The 24201-nt window shown below is 49.5% G+C and overlaps 1 protein-coding gene across 2 annotated transcripts; it reads left to right on the top strand.

Annotated features, from left to right (window-relative positions):
* The first annotated feature begins 13182 nt into the window (after positions 1 to 13182).
* Positions 13183 to 18424, top strand: LOC122186698 (bis(5'-adenosyl)-triphosphatase ENPP4-like). 2 transcript variants are annotated; one of them, XM_042883579.1, is made up of 4 exons: positions 13183 to 13217; positions 13818 to 14679; positions 15411 to 15584; positions 17774 to 18424. In XM_042883579.1, the coding sequence occupies exons 2-4, from the start codon at positions 13860 to 13862 to the stop codon at positions 18139 to 18141; spliced, it is 1362 nt and encodes a 453-aa protein (XP_042739513.1). In that variant the 5' UTR covers positions 13183 to 13217; positions 13818 to 13859; the 3' UTR covers positions 18142 to 18424. The 2 variants fall into 2 exon arrangements, with proteins under 2 accessions (XP_042739513.1, XP_042739512.1); XM_042883578.1 differs by lacking the exon at positions 13183 to 13217 and adding an exon at positions 13235 to 13309.
* The last annotated feature ends 5777 nt before the right edge of the window (positions 18425 to 24201 follow it).

The raw sequence follows: 24201 nt of genomic DNA, 5'->3' as shown, positions 1-24201 counted from the left end.
GGGGCACCCAAAGTATCAGAGCTACAGATAAGGATCCGCATTTATGGAGTAGAACTGATCCATTCTGTGGGCCACAGATCAGTGCTCCTGGTGGCCAGGTTTTGGAACCAAATCCTTTTTTAAAAAATCCCAGAATGGCATCAGTGTGGGTGGACAGAGGTTAAATGTGCAGATACTCACAGGTACGATTCCGCTTCTGTTTTCTTCCCAAGCAATCCCTAAGCTACAGGGATACAGCTGTAAGTTCCTGTGTGCAGTGCGAAGATCAACCTGAGTGCAATCATACAGATAAGGGAACAACTGTATCTAAATTTCAGTTAGGGATCCAGATAGAAGCCCCTTGGACTTGAGAAAGTCAAAGCTCAGGACCAGTGAATACACAACAGGACGGTGGAAATTAGAGTCACAGAACGACAGTGCCCTTAGCTGGAAGGGACCCACGAGGAACACTGAGTCCAACCCCTGGTTGTGCACTGCACCACCCAAAATTCAAACCACATTTCTGAGAGTGTTAGGCCCTCTGCAGGCCGATGAGGAACCATTATAAAGATCTTAGGGAAAAAAGTATTGTTTCTGAAAGGAAAACAGGTGCCAGGATAAGTGAAAACTGGTGCAAGGAACCAAGAAATTAATGGATTTCTGACTAATTCTATTCTGTGTTTACATGGGAACATTTCATTTCAAACAGAATGATGTGTTTACTTAAATGATGGTAGGAATCTTAAGGAAGTTATTAAAAGAACCCTTTCTTGCTTCTAATTTAGTCTGCCCGCAGAAGCAGAAGCAATGGGGCACAGGATGCAGCTGTGAGAAGTGGCACCTTCCTGCAAAGAACGTGTGCAGAATGGATTTGCTTAGTTAGCCCAAAACCACCTCAGAAGAACTGAGCCTAAACTGACCCAAAAGTGCTGACTGAAGGAAGGAATGCTAGCAGGGCACGCTGGCACAAGAACAAGGACGTATGGGCTGCACACAAATAAGTATCATTTGGAAATTAGATTAAGATGTCAAACCACAGAGCAGTGTCGCTCTGAAAAGCCTTCCAACCCAAGTAGCAACACAGATGGACCCTGTTCTGTGTATGAGTTATATCTGACACGGTGAGGCTGGCAGTGACAGCCAAGGATGCAATTTCATGCCCCCAGAAGGTCACCCCTAGATCCATGAGCTTCCCTTCGGTTACCAGGAGCCAACACAAATCCTCTTGCTGAACAGGCAGATTTTCACCTTTCTGTGCCTCGATTGTACATACACATAATCAGGGAAGTGGTAATCTTTTCTTGGAAGACTTGCTCTGGAGTTTCAATTCCTCAACACGTGTAGGTTGCTTGGATGTGGCTGCATGGAAGCTGCAATAGAAACTCAATTAATTCCTCAATGGATATTCTGCTTTTGGATTCAGCTTGCCTGTACTGAACCTAGACCAATTTCCTTCTTATCTGTTTCTAATTGTATCATACCATCTTCATCAAGGTCACCAGTGCTTAGCAACACTATCAGAGATGTACCAGCAGTAAAACATCAACAACAGTTGTATCACTTCTGATATGAAAAAGTTCACCCATAGGTTCAGCTATCAAAACCAGATAACGTGTCAATGACTCACACTGGAGTGATATACTTCCTCCTAATTTTTCTCCCACAGAAGGTAGTTCCATATAGGTTTGTAGTAAATTCAGCTGGCTTTTCTACTCAAGTAGGATGGAAAGTATGAAACAAACATACATGGAGGTTGCTGTTAATAAAAAAAAAAAAAGGATGAGTTGCCTACAGTTAAAAAGAAGAGTGCTGGTTCTTAGTGCTGGCTGTGAGCTCTTCTCTGCTCTCTGGCTGAGCTGTCCAACATCCCAAATCTGCTCACTGCTGCACTTCAGCTGCTGCTGAGTGCAGTCACTGCGAGAAGCGAGGAATGAAGTAGCCCGAAGAAACCAGCCTGGAGCTTGTTTCCAGACTGACAAGGATGGCAAATATCTCACCTAGGGGTACTTCTAATTTGTCATCCATGCTTTGTGTTTAAGTTGCTGCCGGTGGCATCCAGCCTCCTTGATTCCAGTGACCACCCACTGTATGCAGGGAAGGTTTATGGCTTGGTTTGGGGGCCTGACTCTAGATATGGGATGAGTTTCAACAAGGCCAAATGCCGGGTCCTGCACTTCAGCCACAACAACCCCAGGCGACGCTGCAGGCTTGGGGCGGTGTGGCTGGAGGACTGCGTAGAGGAAATGGACCTGGGGGTATTGATTGATGCTCGGCTGAACATGAGCCGACAGTGTGCCCAGGTGGCCAAGAAGGCCAATGGCATCCTGGCTTGCATCAGAAACAGTGTTGCAAGCAGGAGCAGAGAGGTGATTGTTCCCCTATATTCAGCACTCGTGAGGCCCGCATCTCGAGTACTGTGTCCAGTTTTGGGCCCCTCACTGCAAGAAAGATATTGAGGCCCTGGAACGTGTTCAAAGAAGGGCAACAAAGCTGGTGAGGGGTCTGGAACACAGGCCATATGAGGAGAGGCTGAAGGAGCTGGGAATGTTCAGCCTGGAGAAGAGGAGGCTCAGGGGAGACCTTATTGCTCTCTATAACTTCCTGAAGGGAGGTTGTAGTGAGCTGGGGGTCGGCCTCTTCTCTCGTGTCATCAGTGATAGGACCAGGGGGAATGGTTTCAAGCTACGGCAGGGGAGATTCAGGCTGGACATGAGGAAGTATTACTTTTCAGAAAGGGTGGTCAGGCACTGCAATGGATGCCCAGGGAAGTGGTGGAATCACCGACCCTGGGGGTGTTCAAGGAAAGGCTGGATGTTGTGTTGAGGGACGTGGTTTAGTAGGAGCTATTGGGAATAGGTGAACGGTTGGACTGGGTGATCTTTTAGGTCTTTTCCAACCTTGGTGATTCTATGATTCTATGATTCTATGATCCAGAGCCACAAGAGAGGCCCCAGGATAGCTGAGAAATCCATAAAGAGATATGGGAGAGGATGCATAGGAGATCTGTGGCCATTTGCACAGGAAGCTGGAGGTCAGGAAGGAAACCATAAGGCACTTCAACCTGTGGTTGGAAAGCCTGATGAGATTGCTGCCCAACACAACCAGTGGGGCCTATGGAACATCTAACCATATCCTGCAGCTCGTGCCTACACCTGCTCACACAGGTGGACACCCCACTGCTCAATTTCATTAACTTTCTGTTGCAAGAGGAGCTTAGCAGTCAGTAGCTTATGGACACCTGAAGTCAGCTAGAGCTCAACCCAGCCCTCTGTCTATGAAGAAAACAAGGAGCAAAGAGGAAAAGCAGCTTTCTTCTCATAGTTACCAAAATAATTTACACTTATCATCACCAGCTGCTCTGCAGGGACTGCATATTGCTTCATCATTTGAAAACACTGGTCTCAGCAGAGCCAGTTTTTAGGGATTTCTTCTGAAATAAACAATTGCAAATAATACAAATCCCTCCATCTTGGGCAGAAGTCATTCCACGGCTGGCAGTGCTGCTACACAGACATCAGGGATAGTATGAATACAACAGTAATCAATCTAAAATCAGTCTTCTCATGTGTAACAAAAGGAACCAAAATGGCTGGAAAGAATAAAATGGGCAGGGATGACAACCTCTATTTCTGAACACCTATGAGTGAGTCAAAAAAAGAGGAAAATACACAGAAAAGAAGCAAGCATGTAAATCTCTTTTTAAATTTCCCTCAGTGTGACCCACAGATCTGCATTGTATTTGCTCTTTCTGCAGTCAGTGTGCAGTAAAGCTCCCAGTTTGGGTCCATACTTGGAGCTGCAGCTACATGGCTGTGCCAGCCCCATCAATCACCACGAGCCAGCCCACGGACCACAGATCAGTAGAGAGGAAGCATCGGTGATAGTGTTTTTCACATGCATTTATAGCACAGTAATTCTCTGCCTGCAAAACCCTACTGTTCTCACTGCACCAGAGCTCAACACTGAGAGAAACCTGATGCTCTTGAAGTCAAACAACAGGCACAGATGGGCAAAAGTGCTGCTCCATAGCTGTATGCAAACAGGAGAGTGCTAAGTGGCTGCTACAATCCACGCGAGAACAGCAGAAGATGAACATGGTAATCCTATGTGTTAGAGGACCAAGAAATATGCTAAGATAAAGCACATAAAGCATCCTGGCTAGAGGGTTGGGTAAATAAATGATGGGTTAAAGAAGCACTTTCTGCACTAATTTTTTTGACACTGCTAAATACGTTGCCTACACCTGAAAACCAGAACAGAAGAAATGTGTAGGAGCATGGGAGAGGGTCTGGAAGAGGTCAAAAAACAAACAAACCAAAAAGCCCACAGCACACCAAATCACTCCAAGCCTACAAGTCATAACTTGAAGACAGGCTGAAGGAATTGCACTTCTTTTGCTTAGGAAAGAAAAAACATAGAGGAAATGTGTTATGTTTTCTAATACATAGTAACCCATTTATTAAAAAAGAAAAATAGCATGATGGAGAACCAGGGAATTCTAACAGAGGAAAATATTTTCCCCTGCAAAATAATTAAGCATTCACATCATCACAGAAGGGTTGAGGTTGGAAGGGACCTCTGGGTCCATCTGATCCCAGTGCCCAGCACCGCAGCCAGGGGCTGTGGGAGATCCCCAGTGAGGACCCCCTCAGCTCCCCTCTCCCCGTGCCTTGGGCTCCACTCTGTGCCCCCTCCCAGCAGAGCTGCTCCAGGCCCTCCATGTTCCTCCCCAGTACTCTCCCCAGCATCCCCATATCTCCAGTACTGGGAACACTGGCACAGACTGATCAGTATAAGTGCTGAATCTGCATCTCTGAATGTTTTCAAAGTCCTAAAAGCATCAGAGATTAGAGATATCAGCATTAGAGATAACCCAGATAAGATTGAAAACAGGAGGACATGTCTTACACCTCGATATGCCGTTCACATGCTTCATTGCACTTATAAACTTTTTTACATTCATGAAACTATTTGCAGAGAAGAACATCCATTATTTCATTAAAAATAAAAAAGAAAGTATCACGGTAGGATATTGGACCTCCACAGTCACTTCCAGCGATGGCTCTATCAGCAGAAGCATGCTGCATCTTGATCTGTAAATCTGCCATAGGTGGAGAGCTCTGAAAATTGTTCTTGGACACAAAAATACATTTGTCTAAATACTGAAAGCACTAAAAGGAAGATCTCTGTCAGAGATGAGCATATGAAGAAATTTTGTTGCCATCATTTGAACTGTAGATGCCATTTTCTCTATAGCATTAATAACTGTCGCATTTGCACTACTGGGTAATGAAACATGGCAATAACTGAACCAGCCTAACTAAGCCAGGTCAAGTAGGAGAATAAAAGAATTATGGCAACAACCACAACACCTTCAGCATTTTGTCCTCCCACTTGAACTGGAAGAAATGCAAGCACCTCCACGCAAGTATTCTCTTTCTGTGCCTTATGAGTTAGTGAAGGACACATGGGTTGACCAGGGGTCTTAGAAGCACTCAGGCTCTTACCTTTACATACATGAAAATCTCGTAATCTTCCTCAAAGTTGTTGTTTTCTCCTATGTTAGTGCCATGTGGGAACTTGAGGGAGGTCGGAGAGGTGGAAGTGCTCTGGCTCCGACGCAAGTGGAAACCTGGAGGACAAAACCCGCAGTTCTCAAATGTCATGGGTTTGTCTTCGTGAGCGGGGCTCATCTGATCCATGTCCTGGTACGGGTGCTCATCTGCAGCACTGTGCTCAGAGGAAGAACTACTCTCCCCATCAGACCCGTGCTGAGAAGCCACAGAAGTGCTGCGGCTGCCCTCGTTGCAATCTTGACTGAGATCCATCATCTCCGGGATAGTAGTGGTGGAAGAGGGAGAAGCTGGATCTTCTGGGACACGATCATAAAGATGATTTCCTTTGTCTTCCTTAGAGCCTGGCATCACACAGTTATTGGTGTTGTTAATGTTTCGGTTAATGTACGTAGCGCTCTGATCTGCCATGACCACTGCCTGGTGAGTTCACCTTCCTTCTAGCACCTTAGAAGTCCGCAAGCTGAAGTGAGATGTTGACAGATATCTGTTCCTTAGGAGGAACCAAGGTCTGTGCTACGCTTATTGAGTGTTCTGCTACGCAACAGATCTCCAACAATCATTTACTAAGAGCTTTAAATCAACAACTACACTTCCACTGAATAACAGATAAGGTTGTCTCACTTTAACTCCTTTTTCAATCCGGCTGCTGGCAACTCTGTCTTAGGGATTATCATCACCTTTTGTTCTTTCTTGTCAAGCACAGTGGAGAAAAAGCTGAAGCATCTAACCATATTAGAAAGCTATGGTAAAAAAATATTTATTCTTTCACTTGTGTAAAGAGATAGAAAGGCAGGCCTTACTCAGTTGCTCACCTTCTCAATACACAGAAGCCTAGAGTCAGAGAAGGGAAAACAGTCTGAGCAGTAGAAGCAGCCTGCAACATTTCAGTGGTTACTTACAGCATTCTCAGTCAACCATGAGGGATCGTGATAAAAAAATACAAATTAAAAAAAAAGAAAAGAAAAAGGCATTGTCCTTGAGCATCAAACTTTAATGTCGCATTACTTATGATTGCGTTTATGTTATGAATCTCCACGTTGGCATGACATAGAGCCAAGCTTCCAAAGTGTGGTTAATTCCAGTTGAATTGAAACAGAGAGATGGGGACGTTCTCCTGGCCCATCACAGCGAGACTGGGGTTCACTATTCATGTAATTCCCAAGCAGCTGCAGGTTGGATTGCTAAAGCAGCACAGAGTGGTCCTACGTACTTATGAGGACAGATCACAGCTCCAGTCATCTCCAAATGGAACGACCAGGGAACTCGCCATGCTGCACGCCACCGAGTAGCAGCTGCTGCATGCCTGAAATTTATGGCTGCTGTTCATTGCCTTATTCTGACAGTGAACTTTTAAAATCACTAATAAAGTTAAATATCAAAAGCAATATTATAACTGAGCTTGTTCAACTGAGATTCACCTGCTAAGGCTCTCAGATAATCAGAGAAGTGCTAAATCACACCCAGATTGATGTTTAATCACTGTAACAGTGAGGAAAAACACTATAGCAAAATTTCAATTCCCTCCTGGGGCCACCAGCAAGGATATCAGACATTACTGAGATCTTTCTGCTCACGCCTGCACAAGTCCTAAACAAGAGATTGTGAAACACGTGCTGGGCAATCCAGATTGCAAACCTTCAGCAGCTTTTACAACCATCCATTTAAATGACTGCTGTCACAGTGCTCAGTGCATCAGTGGAACTGGCAGATGTAACCATCCTATGCTGAGATGCCTCTAGCCACTTTATAGCCAGAAAGTGCTGCTTCAGCTAAAACAAAGGTTAAACTCTGGTTGCACTGAAGGATTCCTGATATTAACTGAAAACAAACTTAGCAGTGTTACGGACAGAACTGTTACAAAACTCTGTCTAAATGTTGCCTAGTTGAGGATTGTATGGGATTCCCTTCTTGCAAAGCTTGCAGCAGGAAGCTGGAGCCCTGAGAACCCTGCTACACACAAATCTTGTTCCCTTATCCAATATAGAAGGGCTTGCTGACAGTGGGTTGAGTGAAACTGTGCAACAGAAGGAATCACAGAATCCCAGAACAGCCTGGGTTGCAAAGGCCCACAGCGCTCCTCCAGTCCCAACCCCCTGCTGTGTGCAGGTCACCAACCAGCAGCCCAGGCTGCCCAGAGCCACATCCAGCCTGGCCTTGAATGCCTGCAGGGATGGGGCATCCACAGCCTCCTTGGGCAACCTGGAAGAGAAGGAAGAGCAATCCAGAGCACAGAACTGCAGAGAAGAGCCCTTTGGGAACTCTGTGTAACAGGGAAGGAGTAAGTGCCTAAATGAGAGTCACTGAAAATTCTTCTGCCATAGAAGCTGCTCATGCACAGCAGACACACTGAACAGAACAAATGTACAACACTGCCTCTTCTGCTTTTCTCGCTGAGCCCTTTAATCCAGTGTTAGCATGCCAAGTTCAAGTTGTAACTTAGGGAAAGACACAGCAATGACAGACAGCTCTTCTAAATCACCAGCAAGGCACAAAACTTTAATAACAATTTCACACATTATTGAGCGCTAACATTTCTTCACAATTCATAGCAGCACACCTTCATTTCTGCACCTTGCCAAGCGCACAAGATGCTATGATAAGTACCTTCCACTGACTTGCAAGCCTTTCTCCTACAGGCCGTGCAGGGTTCAGTACTCTGGGATGAGCAAACTTTGCTTCTTTGTCAACCCTGCTTGCAAGTCACCAAGGAGGAAAGGGATAAGGGCACTCTCATGCGTCTTTTGGAGCCAAGCAAAGAGCAAAGTATGGTTGTATAGCAGTGTATCAAATGACTTTTAATCCACAGAAACACTGGCAGGGTGCAGCAGCACCTGCTGGAGGGTACACAATATCACAGGTAAAATGCATCACAAAAGTGCAGCATGCAGGCATTATGGAAAATAAAGACACAGGAGTTGGTTTAATTAGTCAGAACTGCGAGTGAGCTGTGTTCCCTTTTCCCCCACGTCTCCACCAGGAGCACAGGGCCAGGGGTCATTCTGGTGACAGTGATACAGCTCTGCAGTGAGCACAGCTGCAATTCTGCATTCAGACAGGTAGAAACAAGGTGCTTTTCAAGTCACAGAATCACAGAATCACAGAATGGCCAGTGTTGGAAGGGACCTCAAGAATCACAAAGCTCCAAACCCCTGTGCCATGCAGGGCCACCAACCTCCCCATTTCACAGCAGCCCAGGCTGCCCAGGGCCCCATCCAACCCGGCCTTGAACACCTCCAGGGATGGACGGGGCATCACAGCCTCTCTGGGCAGCTGTTCCAGCACCTCACCACTCTCACAGCACACAACTTCCCCTGACATCCAACCTCCAGCTGCCCTCCCTCAGCTCCAAACCATTTCCCCTTGTCCTGCTGCCATCTCCCCCTTCCAAGAGCTGACTCCCCTCCTGTCTGCAGGCTCCCTTTAGTTACTGCAGGCTGCACTGAGGTCACCCCGCAGCTTCTCTTCTCCATGCTGAACAAGCCCAGCTCCCTCAGCCTGTCTTTGTAGTGGAGGTGCTGCAGCCCTCTGCTCATCTCTGTAGCTCCTCTGGACCCTCTCCAACAGCTCCCTGTCTTTCTTGTACTGAAGCCCCCAGCCCTGGATGCAGTGCTGCAGATGGGGCCTCATGAGAGCAGAGCAGAGAGGAACGATCACCTCCCTGTCCCTGCTGGTCACCCCTCTGCTGATGGAGCCCAGGACACCATTTGCCTTCTGAGCCACAAAGGCACACTGCTGGCTCATGTTCATCTTTTCATCCTTCAGGACCCCCAGGTCCTTCTCCCCAGGGCTGCTCTCAAGCACCGCTCCTTCCAGTCTGTGTGGATGCCTGGGATTCCTCTGGCCCAAGTGCCAAACTCTGCACTTTGCCGTGTTGAACCTCATCAGGTTCACCCTGCCCATCTTTCCAGCCTCTCGAGGTCCCTCTGAATGGCATCCCTTCCTTCCACCAGTGGTGCATGTCCTTCCACCGCACCACTCAGCTTAGTGTTGTCAGCAAATGGCTGAGGCTGCCCTCGATTCCGCCATCGCTGTCATGATGAAGATGTTACAGAGCACCGTTCCCAACACAGAGCCCTGGGGATGCCACTCGTTACTGGCCTCCACCTGGACACAGAGCCATTGAGGACCACCCTCTGTCTGCAGCCGTTCAACCAGTTTCTTACCCATCGAGTGGTCACCAGACCTGCCCCCGTGGGCTCACAGAGGAAGCCTGCTGATGGTTTGCAGACATATTACAAGGAAACTGCAATTTCATTTTCCCTCCTGACTGTGCTACATACTTGGAAAATAGCAGCAAGCCCACTTTCTTGCAAAATTTTAGTCTCAGCTTTTACATAAAAGGGGTTAGTAGCATCTCATTAGGAGGGGGACAAGAAGATAAGCTGAAAAATTCTGGAGTGCATGTAGTTAGTTCACCTTCTGAAACACCTGCTTCCTCTTGGTTTCATGTTAACTGCTGATCTGTGCAGCCACAGCAGCATTCTACTTCAGTTCTCATAAGGAGAGAAAACAGAGAGAAGGACTGCAGGAGGCAGTGGCTTGGCGTTGGCCTTTGGCCATCAGGTGTGATCACACTGAGTCACCATGGCAGGGCCTGCAGCAGCCCGTGTTGCTCAGCAGCACCTGGGCTGTGTGGCTGGGAGGGCCACAGACACTTCTCCACAGGGAAATGGGAAAAGAATACCAGATTATTTTGCACCAGACACTCAATTTGTATATTATAAACAACCTGTAGTTAAAAATAGCAGGTGTTATCAGCCAGCAGACATTTCTCACCCGCTGCAGGGCCTCAACAATTATCACTGATTTGGATGTTTCAAAGGCCTTCAGAGTGGTCTTTGCGTTCCTTTTGTACCACTTTGCTCTCCAGCTCCATGGTTACGCTAGAATACCTGACAGCCTGAGAAATATTGACTTTACATTCACAACAGCTCCAAGGAAAACATTTTTGTTTGCCTTTGGAGCCTGGCATCCTTTCAACACCCTTGTTTACTCCAAAATGCTGTGCCTGCAGGAAGCCCAGCAGCCAGGCTGCAGCGGGGCTATGGGGACAGCACCAAGGTATGGCCCCATCACACAGGGATGGGTATCAAGCCATTAGCAGCCTGAGGGGATGTGGGGCGAAGGGCTCTGTCTCTGGTCTCTGTGTACAGCCTGTCCTTCAGGTTAAATGGGCACCAGCAGCTGAGTCTTAACTGCATCCTCCTGTGGGTGGAATTCTGATAAAAGCAGGATGGCATCCAAAGGGAGGTGGGAGGCAAATGGACGAGGCCAGGCTCTTCCAGGTGCTGTGCAGCAATAGGACCAGGAGCAGTGGCCTACAACTGGAACGTAAGAAGTTCTGTGCTAACGTGCAGGAGAACTTCTTTACAGTAAATGTGACAGAGCACTGGCACAGGCTGCCCAGAGAGGTGGGGGAGTCTCCTTCTACTGGAAATATTCAAGACCCATCTGGATGCTCACCTGTGTGACTTACTGTAGGGTACTGCTTTAACAGGGGGGTTGGACTCCATCTGCTGATGTCCCTTCCAACCCCTGCAATTCTGTCACCTGTGATTCTTCACAACGATAGAAGGTGCACTGATTAAAGAAGTGACCCAGCAAAACGGAGCTCTGTCAAATGAATAACTCTGAGAAACGAATGGAGAAATACAGAAAAAAATGTTTCTCTTTCAATATTCAACTTAGCATTGCTTAAGCTGCTTAACATAATGAAAATGCCCTTCTTGGGGGGGTTGGAATTTCATGATCATTGAGGTCCCTTCCAACCCAAGCCATTCTATGATTCTGTGAATGCCTAAACTATTTGAGTGCAACATGTTCTCTCCACCTGAACAAAAGGAGTTGCTTTCCCCTCATGCCACTACCAACAGGAGTGCAGCTGCCCACCTAGCAGCTAGGTGTGCTTCCAAACCTCGCCTCTGTCATTCCCTAAACTCCTCTGACACAAACAAGTGCATCTCATGGCTTTTCTGCTCAGCTCTACCACAGCAGCAAATTGAGAGGGCATTGGGCAGGATTTCGTACAGGTTGCTGCTCAGAGCTACAGCCTACGCAGATGAATGTGGGGTGAAATACAGTACAGAGAGGGATTAAGGTGATGAAACCTCTTGGCAGTTCCCAGTTTTACTTCTCTTAATGCAAGTATGTACATAAATCCACGCCTTGTAGGCATACGCTGCCAACAGAACCGGACCTGTACTGAGGAAGCAATGGGGGAAGAGGAGCCCCAGAATCACAAAGATGTGGCACTGAGGGACTGTCAGTAGGCATGGGGGGTTGGGTTGGGCCTGGGGATCACGGAGGTCTTTTCCAAGCAGAAGGGCTCTATGCCATGTGAAAACTGCTGCCAGCACGGCTCAGAAGCACAGAGATGGTACCATGAGCTGCCTTTGGGAAGTGTCAAACTGGACACAGTGAATACTGCAAACAGGTCTCAGAGTAGGCAGGTAAGGGCAAAGGAGATCTTTCACCTCTGAGGCCCCAATGGTTGAGCAAGCCCATTGCCAAAGCAGGTTATTACCTGCTAAGTTACCTTTGATGCCTAAAATCCTCGCATCTTGGAATAAATTTGTAACAAGACGTCAGTCCTCATTATACAAAACTAAATCATAATTGGATTAAAAACTACACGTTACCTTTCCCCATGACCCTTAACTCACTCACAGTAAGTGCTGTGAAGCAAACACAGTAAAGTCATTGCCAGGGGACCTTCCCCTCTTGCACACAGCCTCGTGGGTACCAGCAGAGCTGGAGCAGCACCCGGCTCTGGGCCTGTCTGGCCCTCATGTCTGCCGTGGGGCTGTGGCCATGCCTGCTTCTCACTATTTTGGATGAAATCGAAAATGGAGCTGTGATTTCAGCTCTGTTCTGTTAAAGAAGACATTTTCCTTCTTGCACAGAGGTGATTTCATCGTTATTCAGCCACAATAACGAGACAGGTTTTGCAGAACTGCTGATGCCTTCTAACAGAGGCAGACCTCACCCTGCTCCCAGCACAGAAGTCATAGAAATCACAGAATCACCGAGGTTGGAAAAGACCCACAGGATCACCCAGTCCAACCTCCACCCATCACCAACAGTTCTCACTAATCCATGGCCCTCATCACGACATCCAACCGTTCCTTGAACACCTCCAGGCTCGGTGACTCCACACCTCCCTGCGCAGCCCATGGCACTGCCTGACCACTCTTTTGGAGCAGTACTATTTCCTCACATCCAGCCTGAATCTCCCCTGGCACAGCTTGGAGCCATTCCCTCAAGTTCTATCACTGTTACACGAGAGAAGAGGCCAACCCCCAACTCACCACAGCCTCCCTTCAGGTAGTTACAGAGAGCAGTGAGGTCTCCCCTGAGCCTCCTCTTCTCCACACCGCACACTCCCAACTCCATCAGCCGCTCTTCACCAGCCCTGAGCCGCACACCCCTCACCAGCTTTCCCGCCCTTCTTCCAACCCGCCCTCGGGTTCTAACGCTCCCCCGACCCTCCTCGCACTCCCCCCAATCCCCGCTCCGCATCCACGCCCACTCAAACCGGAGCCAATCAGAGCCTTCGCCAGCGGGCGGCCCGACCAATCGCAGCCCGCCGAGGCGGCGGCGGGTCCCGCCCACCATCTCCCGCCTCTGCCGTTGGGGTCGTGAGGTGAGCGTCGGCGGCGCCGGGTGAGACGGGGGGAGCGGGAGGTGAGCGCGGCCTGCCGCCGTCCTGAGGGCTGCGCGCGCCGCTCGGGCCGGGGCTCGGCCGTTTGCTGCAGGTTAGGCGGGCGGCACTGCGGGCCTGGCGCTGGCGGGAGAGGGCCGGGGGTGAGGGCGAGGCTGTGCACCAGAGGGGGCGGTGAGCACGGCCCCGAGCTGTCAGAGGGAGCGCTGGGACACCGCTGGGACGCGGGGCCGGTGCGGGTGCGGCCGCGTGGGGCCGTCCCGCTGCGCAGCCTCCTGCTGTGAGCACGGCCTGTGTGAGGGGAGCGGGGCGGGACAGCAGAAGGGGGGGCCGAGCTGCTGCCTGCAGCTGATGGGAGAAGCGGGGGACGGCGGCGCAGCTCTTCCTCGCGCTCAGCCTGCTTTGAAGGCCGTCTCTTGCTCGTTTGTTTGGATAATGTGCGGGTAGGAGCTTCTGAAGCTGGCTGTGGAACCTGCTATTGGCTGTTGTTCGGGGGTTGTTTACAGCAGGCTGTATGAGGAAGGTGTGTGTAACATACAGCTCGTTGTGCTGGTTGCACTACAGCCCTTCTGAATTATGGCTCATCTTTTTAACTTCCTCAGCTGCATTGGATTAATTGCTGGAAGCGTCCTGAGGCTCCGAGGATGAGCGTGCTGGTAGTGCTGTTTGTGTCTGCCATAGTCAGCTGTTGCAGTCAGTTGGGTAGCTCAGCCCCCAGGCTGCTCCTCGTGTCCTTTGATGGCTTCAGAGCTGATTACTTGGAAACCTATAACCTTCCTCACCTTCAGGAGTTCATTGAAGACGGTGTGTTTGTAAAGCAAGTTACAAATGCTTTCATCACCAAGACTTTCCCAAACCATTACAGCATAGTGACAGGTTTGTATGAGGAAAGCCATGGCATCGTGGCTAACGACATGTATGACCCAGATGCCAAGAAAAAGTTCTCGCAGTTCAATGATTCGGATCCCTTCTGGTGGAACGAAGCGGTCCCGATCTGGGTGACAAATCAACAGCAGAGAAATGGGACGAGTGCTGCTGCCATGTGGCCCGGTACTGATGTGAGGATTAACAACACGACCCCTCGCTTCTTCATGAAGTATAACTTTTCAGTGACGTTTGAGGAAAGAGTGGAGAAAATTGTGAAGTGGTTGAACAGCTCTGATCCTGTCGTCAATTTTGCTACGCTGTACTGGGAAGAACCAGATGTGAGCGGGCACAAGTATGGACCAGATGATACTGAGAACATGCGCCGAGTGTTAGAGCAGGTGGATCAACACGTTGGTTTCCTTACCAGTAAACTGAAGGCATCGGGTCTGTGGGACAGTATCAATGTCATAATAACTAGTGATCACGGGATGGCCCAGTGCTCTCCAAAGAAGCTGATCATCCTGGACAACTGTATTGGTCGTGGTAACTATACTCTGATCGACAGGAGTCCAGTTGCTGCAGTGCTGCCAAAGAACAGTACGTGGTAGTTTTTGAAGCCTTGTCATGCTGCTGTGACTCGCTGTCTGTTTAGAAGTTACTTTGTTTTGGCAATTGATGGGCTGAGGGGTTTCTCATTAATGGTGGTCATGGTGCAGTTTATAGAGAACAGAGCTAGGCACTTGGTGTGCCTGCTCCCTTGTTGCTCGTGTATTCTGTCCAGTTGAGGTTTGCAAGGAGCATGAAATAAGCCCTCAGGGTTATTCAGAACGAAAAATGTTGTCTACAACCAACCTGGATTGCTGCACAACTTTAATTTTGTGAGTGAAGCTGTAGCTTCTGTATCTAGAGGTAGTCAGTAACACCCGGATGCAGCTGGTCTCAGCTTCCTCAAGCGCGGCCAGGCTGAAGCAATTAGAGCAAACAAAACCATTTATAGATCAACAGAAGGTTTTATGCTCACTGTTTTGGAGAAAATATTGGCTACCAGAGGGTATGATTTGCTTTCTCTTGATTTCACTGCTTGAACTTTGCACCTCGCTCCCCCAGAAGCACAGGATAAGCTGAACTGTAGGTCCTCAGCCCCAGACACAAAACACCCAACTTCATGGGGAGCTGCAACGTCCGCATTGGTGCAGGTGGCATTTCATGACTGCCTTGTAAGAAGTAATTGTTTGGGGGAAAAAATGGATCTCGGGTTTAATGACAGATAACTGCAGTAAAAAAGACCTCGTTTCCAGTTGTTTCACATGCATTTTTTTTCTTGGCAGATAAAAAATACGTGTACAACTTACTGAAGCAGTGTGATGAGCGTCACATGAAAGTGTATCTCAAGGAGGAAATCCCAGACAGGTTTCATTATCGCCACAACGGGAGAATTCAGCCCATAATCCTGATTGCAGATGAAGGCTGGACAATTGTGCAGAATGAGGCCTTCTCAAAGCGTAAGTGGGATTTCCCCATCTGAGCTCATGTGACTTACACTGGTAGAGGGTTTTGCTTTGACCCCAGTGACCCGTGGGCTGCTCCTGGTTTAGCAAGTGGAGTCTGTGCTCCTTTAGGAACATCTCAGCGTTTCAGAGTGTTCTCAGCTGGAACCTGGGGGTTCCCACTGCAAAGGAAGAAAAGGTTGAGGTTGGATGTCAGGAAACACTTGTGTACAGAAAGGGCTGCTAAGCACTGCCATGGGCTGACAGGGAGGTGGTGGAGTCCCCATCCCTGGCTGTGTTTCAAACCGTTTGGATGTGGTGCTCAGGGCCATGATTTAGCGGAGGGCTGGTAGAGTTGGGCTGGGATGGTTGGGCTGCGGTTGGACTCCATCATCTTTAAGGGCTTTTCCAACCTGAGCTATTTTATGGTTCCATGACTTGTTCTATTGGCTGAAACACTTGGCCACGCTCAACTTTATAGCCTGAGATGCACCTCTGGGTTTCCCTTGTATTTCTCTTGTATTTTAATATTTCACCAGTGTGTTGTTTAAATGCTTATATATAAAATACACATATGGGGGAGGGGGGAAGAAATTAAGGAGTGTGTGGCTGGGCTGGCTGCTGCCAGGACAGAGCACTGTGCAGTGCAGCCCCTGCTGCCACCCTGCTGCCTGTGCCGTTGTTTGCACAAAGGTACAGCTTGTGACATGTTTGTGTTCCACCTCCCCCCAGCATCTGCCACTCGTCTTCCCACTGACGTTTAAGGTGTTGGAGTGTTTTCCAACAGAGCTCTCTTCTGTTTTCGTGCTCAGATTCAATGTCACGTACCTAAAAATAGCTGATAAATATATAGAGACCAGTAACAGCACTGCATCAGTGCTCACTTCATTGAAGTGAATCACTTTGCAAAACATTTTGCTAGCTATGGCTTCCTAGAAGCAGGAAGGGGAGGTATTGGCCTGCCTGGCTGTTTGTTGCCTTCCCAACAAGTTTGTTGTGCAGTGGCAGCACAGCTCTGTGCCCAGCACTTAGCACACACCTGCACTCCTCTCCCTCAAAGCTCCACTGGAACATCTCCATTCAAAGCAAGTAGCAGAAGGAAAAAGTCTAATCAAGTAATGTAGGACTACGTTAAAACAAGTTACTGCACCGTATCTTGTTTAGAACTTGGCAGTAACTAATGCAGTGGTGGAAAATGTTAAGAGGTGAGTGTGGTCTAAAGCAATAGGAGTCTGATGTTTCAGATGGAAAGCTTTTAATGAGGGAGATGACCCACGGAACTGGTACTAAGAAATGAGCCACAAACTGAGATGCAGTCGCTCTTGCTGTGCTGAGCGTGCTGTGTGGGACTGTTGGTACCTGGAATGGGTTCTGCAGGTGTGCTCTGATTAGGAATTTGGGCCGTGGCTGTTGATACTTTACCAAAAGTCAGTGTTTCTTGCAAATATACCAGCTGCCCAAGTACCAGCATCCTTGCAGCCACAAGGTGTTGCTAGATGTTTGGATCTTTATCCCCTGTTAGGCTGTTTCTTCGTGTGGTCTGTAGGGGTTTGTTTTGATATGCATTCACCTGACCTAACCTGATAAGCAGGATCAGATCATAGACCTGAACTGAACACCATCAGTGGGAAGGTGCCTGTCTTTCAGAAGTGCCTGCTTTGCTAAGAGGAGGGTCTTTCCAAAATCTAAGAAATGCAAACTTGTGCTCCAACCGTGAGCTTGTGGAGTGGTAACACCTTTTCAGCTTTGGCTGGAATGGGAGGGGGAGCAAAGGTTAATTGGAGTAGGGAAAGGAACATTGGTATGAGAAAAGACTGCTGGGGGGGCTGGAAGAGGGAAGCTCTGGGTTTCATCAGTGTGTGATCCAAGTGCTGCCCTTAGAACCACAGAACAGCCTGGGTTGCAAAGGCCCACAGCGCTTCTCCAGTCCCAACCCCCTGCTGTGTGCAGGTCGCCAACCAGCAGCCCAGGCTGCCCAGAGCCACATCCAGCCTGGCCTTGAATGCCTGCAGGGATGGGGCATCCACAGCCTCCTTGGGCAACCTGTGCCAGTGCCTCACCACCCTCGGGGGGAAAAACTTCCTCCTAGTGCCTGCCTCAGCCCCTGGTCAAAGTGCCTCGTGCAGTGGGGGCGAAGGGAGAGGGGAACACTCGACATGCAGACAGAAGCTGCCATGTTACCTCTTGAATTTGCATTTCTCCAGTAGGTGACCACGGTTATGACAACTCTCTCCCAAGCATGCATCCATTCCTGGCTGCCCGTGGCCCTGCTTTTCGTCGGGGTTACCGGCAGAGCACCATAAACAACGTGGATATTTACCCGATGATGTGCCACATCCTGGGGCTGGCAGCGCAGCCACACAACGGCACTCTCAGCCACACCAAGTGCCTGCTGGCTGACCAGTGGTGCCTTCAGCTCCCAGAGGCCATTGGGATAGTGACTGGGGGGCTGCTGATGTTGACCACCTTCACCTGCGTTGTCATAATGGTCACAAAGAACAGAATCGCTTCTCCGCGTCCGTTTTCCCGGCTCCAGTTGCAGTCTGATGACGATGACCCTTTAATTGGGTAGCTGACCCTTTAATTGGGTAGCTGACCCTTTAATTGGGTAGCGTGCGCTGAGCTGAGCCTGCCTGGCAGAAGGGATTTCAGCGAGCGCGTGTGATCTTGCACTGCAGGGCATTCTTTGATGCACTTTATCAGTATCTGTGTAAAATACTGTACAGCCCAGACCTGCTAACTTCTGTGTGCGTCTCACCTGATTTGTAGTCCTGTGAAAAGGTGTTCAGAAATCCTCAATGGGTCATTTGCTGCTGGAGGAAGTGCTTAAGAAAATAAAGATGTTTAATTTTTCACTCGAGTCGTTGAGCGCTTTTAAAATGAAATTCCAGAGCTTCTGTTTCCAAACCCTATGGAAGGTGTTCTCAGGTGCAGACTGCTGAATGTGTGCCTGCACCAAAGGTGGATGCTGCCCTACCTGCCAGCTGGTGCTGGCCATCAAACAAAGACTCCAAGGTTTTATTTTAAAGTGGCAATTTACAGGGAAAGGTTAAACTTCAGAGATGAGATGATGATCTTTGAGGTATCTGACTGGTGTGGGTTCAAAGCTGTGGTGAAGACCAGTGCTGGTGGTTTTCTCCTTTTTACCTGTCAGATCCAGCAAGTTCATACACAAAAATGAGTTTGATTTAGAAAGCCCTTGTGGTACCTCCTCTTTTAGTGAGGAAAGGACGTGAGGTTAAACTGTTACACAAACCTCAAAATAGAGCTGTGGTCACCAAGTCCTTTTTCTGTGTTTGACAGTTTGAAGAACGAATGCAGTGAGAGAGCTGAAGTACATGGTGGTGGTGTGCAGTGTGGTTTCTTGCTAAAACTGCCTGGATTTGATATTAGCTGCAGAGTGCCTCAGCACCTGAGCACATGGACCCTGCAGGTTCGAAGTTCCTTGCATACAGCAGGAGATCAGGCTGGCATGGAACTGGCAGGTGTGGCGAGACTGAACCGTGCCAACCCTGCTCTCACCAGCTGTTGGCACAGGTGAGGAAATGAGGCCTTGGCCCATTGCTCCAGGTCACACCTTTGGAAGGGCTCCTCATAAACCCTTATCTCCTCCTCCCTCCATCACCAAGATTAACTTGCTTTACAGGGAAAGTTTTACTGAGTACTAAACAGGGAAGAAAGTATCCTAATTGCATCACTGTTTATTTTCCAGCCCAAACAAAGTACAGCACATGAGAGCATTAAGCATTCTTTCTAGAGCAGGTCCTTGCTGCTGTGCAGCCATGAAAATGGTGAGCATCCCCTTCCACACGTCCTTCCTGATTAGCCAAAGCTTACTTTACCTGTTCCACTTACTTGGAATAAATCTCAAAACCCCAAGGTGAAGGATGTGGGTGTTTGGGTTTTTTTTTCCCCCCAAATTGCTGAGAATGCACTGTAACCTTAAGGCAAATAACTGTACAGTGTCACAGTCATCACACCTCACAGCTCTCCAGGAACAGAACAGGGTACCCCACATGTGGGCAAAAACTGAGCGCTCTCAGAAAGCCAACCTTCCTCCAGTAACACAGCACTTGCAAACGAGCAGTGCTGGGTGAAGCAGCAGCTGTGCTCACCAACTTCACAGAACCACAGCATGGCCTGGGTTCAAAGGCCCACAGCGCTCCTCCAGTCCCAACCCCTGCTGTGTGCAGGTCGCCAACCAGCAGCCCAGGCTGCCCAGAGCCACATCCAGCCTGGCCTTGAATGCCTGCAGGGATGGGGCATCCACAGCCTCCTTGGGCAACCTGTGCCAGTGCCTCACCACCCTCGGGGGGAAAAACTTCCTCCTCATATCCAACCCAAACCTCCCGTCTCACTTTAAAACCATTCCCCTTGTCCCATCACCATCCACCCTCACAAACAGCCGTTCCCCTCCTGTTTATCCGCTCCCTTCAAGCACTGAAGGCCACCATGAGGTCACCCCACAGCCTTCTCTTCTCCAAGCTAAACAAGCCCAGTTCCCTCAACTGTTCCTCATAGCAGAGCTGCTCCAACCCCCCCATGTTCTGTTATCACTCTTCTTCATTCTCTCAGGAAGTCCTCAGTGTGCTGCATCTCTTCAGGCCTCGTGGATGTGGTCACCAACACATGCAGTGACTTCACCTCACTAAGTTTAGCTGTTTGAGACAGTAAGACCAAGTCTCTTTCCGTTACTAATACTGGATGTTTCCTATTCCACCAAGGAGGATATTCTCCTATCCATCTCCATAAATAAAATATACAATTAGTTGTGTAACTCCACATATTTGGCTTCACAGTTTGTTTTGCTGTTGTTTCTTCAGTGGCATTGGTTGAGGTTGGGATAGAAAGTACTGTGCAGGGTCCCTGACTCAGAAGATAAAGCAAAACACTGTGATGATGGATCACTTGCACTGAAACTGATCGGACTCAGCGCACAGTTTCCCATCGTTTATCAGCCTGGTAAGGCTGGCTGAACATTACGGCTGTGTGTGATGTAATGTCAGGATCACATCCTTGTTACAGACATTCGTGTTGGGATGAGCACTGGAGCTTCAGACACAGCCTTGAAGCAAATGAGCAGAAAAGCCATCCAAAGGCATCCAAAACCATGGATAGGTTTACCAACATCACCTGAGTGCAAATCCTGCCTTCAGGAGAAAGAGAAGCACAGATGCATTTCTGCTGAGCACATTGCTAGTTTCTTCCTTCCCAGTGCCAAAGGGAGATGTCACACTGCGTCCTGGCACCTCTGAAAGCCTGAGTGAAGGCTTTCTGAGTGAACCTGACTATTTATCTTCCAGGAGGCAGTGAGGTATTTCACCTCATTCAAATCCCAATTTTCATCTTCAGGTGCTGAGTTCATCTAACTCAGAACTAGCTGGCTCATTGCTGTGCTCCATTTATCATCATGGTACGGAGTCCTGCTGCCCAGGGGGGAGCAGAAGCAGCTCCTGTTAACTCTCCAGCAGCCGCAGGCAGCCTACAGGTCAGGAGGAGCTGTGCTGAGCCGAGATGCTGGGCTGGCAGCTCGTGGCACCAGCCACAGGGACAGGCAGGATGGGAGGTGCAGGTGGCACTTCAGACCTTGTCACCAACTGTATGCAATCAGGAAACAGCACCACTCACTCCTTTGTACTTTTAGGGTATTTTTTTCCCTTCCCTCATCGTCTGCTGTGCAGCGAGCAACAAAACCCAGGGGCTGTACTACGACTGCCACAGAAACAAGCAGCTTCCACCCCCAGATTCCATTTGCTTATCTCTGGCCTCTGAGCTTTGCTTTCCAGCAGAAGTCTGTGTAACAACAAGCTGGAAAGCCAGCGAGCAGAAAGGAGGAGCCAGGACATGAAAACAAGTTAGGAACCTGTATGTTTGGGCACGTCCCTTCCTCCCTAACAGTGGAGCACAGGCACAGCACAGGAATCCTGCAGGAAAACAGAGAATAGCATTCTGTTTCTGATCTCAAACTGACAACTGAAGAGAATCGCTAAACTTGGACGGGACAGAATGAATAACAGCTGGAAAACAGCACGGGGTCAGTGAGCCTGAGCCCCTTCAGAGCTGAACAAGGCACGAGGCTTACTGCTTCACAGTGGGTCCCGCTGCAGGAGGAAGCAACGTGAGCTGTACTCCAAGCTGATGTGTGCTTACTGTCATGTGTAATAGCTATCTGAACTCCAGGAAAACAAGCTCAGAGAATCAGGTTACAGTCAGTTCTCCCTCCTGATGCTGAAGTTTCCTTTTACAGCAGCTCCTTCAGTTGGTAATCAGAGTGTCCCGACCAGCACTGCTGCCTGTGCTCGTTGGGAGGGGCTGACAGAGAGCTGCCCCATCCCTGGAGGTGTTTGAGGCCAGGTTGGATGGGGCCCTGGGCAGCCTGGGCTGCTATGAAATGTGGAGGTTGGTGGCCCTGTGTGCCTCAGAGGGAAGGATCACGAAGGTCCCTTCCAGCCCAAGGCATTCTGTGATTCAGTGTGATTACCAGTAGCTACCGCAGTCCCTATGGATTGCAGCTCCCCATCTGGCTTCAGGTTCCTGACTCACAAATCTGATTCTATCCAGGGCTCCAGCATGCTGACAGAAGGCACGATCTGCGACACTCGGTAGCTATCCATGCAGAACACTGCTCAGCCCTGTAACACCTTCAGATCATCTCACTGCTCATAAGCACTACAGCACACAGGGCAGTACTGCTCATCAAGGCACAAATTTGCTCACTGTGCATTTCAGCAACGTAACTCAGGCTCCTGACAGAGCCAGCAGCAGTGACACAGCACAGCTCCAGCCAGAACTCCTGTTAAGGTGGATGGCATCGCTGGTGCTATGACAGATTCCATTCAGGAATGAAGTCTGTGCACTTCTAATGCAAGGATTTTCTTCTGAGGATTTTAGTGCTACAGCTCCGGCCTTCTGGCAGAGCAGCCATGCAGGACAGCCGAGGACTTTGCACAGCTCTCTGCTCACATCCCGATGAAGTCCAATGAGCCCTTCAGAGGATGACAGTGACGTTCTATGATCACTGGAGGTTATCACATCTACCACATTCAACAGCTTCGTTTTCTTCTCCTCTGATATCAGACATCCCAGCTTGTGATCCATACCATGAACTGCCTGTCCCACAAGCGGACTTGCTGGGTCCATCTTACCAGGCTGCTCCCAACAGACTCACTGTATGCCATAGCACATGTAGGAAGGACTCCAGTATCTTCAGGTGCATTCCAGGCCATGCAACCACTCCGGTTTTCTGTCCTTCTCTCTGGCCTGTTACCCATGCTGGGATGGCTTCTTCCCAGAACTTGGAATTACTGAATGGAGCTTTGGGTGTAGTTCTAAGCTTCATTCACAACAGGATCACGCTCCTCATTGGCAACTGTACCATGGCTTTCTGCACAGAGACCCACTGCACTGTACAGCAGTGAGGAAATCCTTTGTTATGAACACACCAGTGATCTGTTTAACACCAATACCACTTTCTGTGGCATCGTGGCAATTCAGAGTCAAGACTGTAGTTGTAATCCCATTCAAATCCATCAAAAGAGATCACCAACACCTTGGGGAGGTCCTGCCTGCAGAGAGGAATCACAGAGTCACGGAATGGCCTGGGTTGGAAGGGACCTCAAGGATCACGAAGCTCCAATCCCCCTGTGCCACACAGGGCCACCAACCTCCCCATTTCACAGCAGCCCAGGCTGCCCAGGGCCCCATCCAACCTGGCCTTGAACACCTCCAGGGATGGACGGGGCATCACAGCCTCTCTGGCAGCTGTTCCAGCACCTCACCACTCTCACAGCACAGAACTTCCCCCTGACATCCAACCTCCATCTGCCCTCCCTCAACTCCAAACCATTTCCCCTGGTCCTGCTGTCATCTCCCCTTTCCAAGAGCTGACTCCCCTCCTGTTTCAGGCTCCCTAGGGGCTGGAAGCAGTAAGCACTGGAATCACACGGCCAGGGCTCTACAGGAGCAACTCAGGGCTGTGCTGGGCAGCCTGGCATCCGCAGAGGAAAGCTGGGTTTGATTGCGTTCACCTGCGTGACAAAGTCACAAGGATGAGCAGCTGCAGTATTCCTCACGTGCTGCTCCTGCTCGCCCTTCACACACAGGAATCAGGCTGTTCAGACACCATAACACACCACCCTCCTTCCTGCGCTTCCACTCGCCCCCAACACGCAGCCCTGCAGCGCTGACCCACGCACCACACAGAGCGGCGTGCAGCTGGGCCCTGCAGCTCCGGATGGACGGCAGAGCGCTGCGTGGGGAACTGCGGCCGCTCACAGCAATGTGGGACCATCGTGATGTGGTGCTCAGGGCCGTGATTGAGCAGAGGGCTGGTAGAGTTGGGGTGGGATGGTTGGGCTGTGGTTGGACTCCATCATCTTGAAGGTCTTTTCAACCTGAGCAGTTCTATGGTTCTATGATTCTATCAGCCGTCCAACACCGCAGCACCCGTGTGCAGGGGCAGCAGCACGGATACGGACAGCAAACCGAGCGGCAGATCTGTCTGCGGGATGCACGAGGCAGCGAGCACAGAGCTGGACCTGGGGCGTCCGCTCCTGAGCTGGAAATCAGCTTCCGTTCCAACGCCGTGAGCCGAGGGTTTGAGCGTTCAGCGCCGCGACGAATCGCCGGAAGC

The sequence above is a fragment of the Lagopus leucura genome, unplaced genomic scaffold (genome assembly GCF_019238085.1).
Source record: "Lagopus leucura isolate 7727_CA_CO unplaced genomic scaffold, USGS_WTPT01 Super-Scaffold_100038, whole genome shotgun sequence".
Taxonomy (NCBI): Eukaryota; Metazoa; Chordata; class Aves; order Galliformes; family Phasianidae; genus Lagopus; species Lagopus leucura.
The sequence above is the reverse complement of the archived record's forward strand: the minus strand, read 5'-3'. Positions and strand labels throughout refer to the sequence as shown.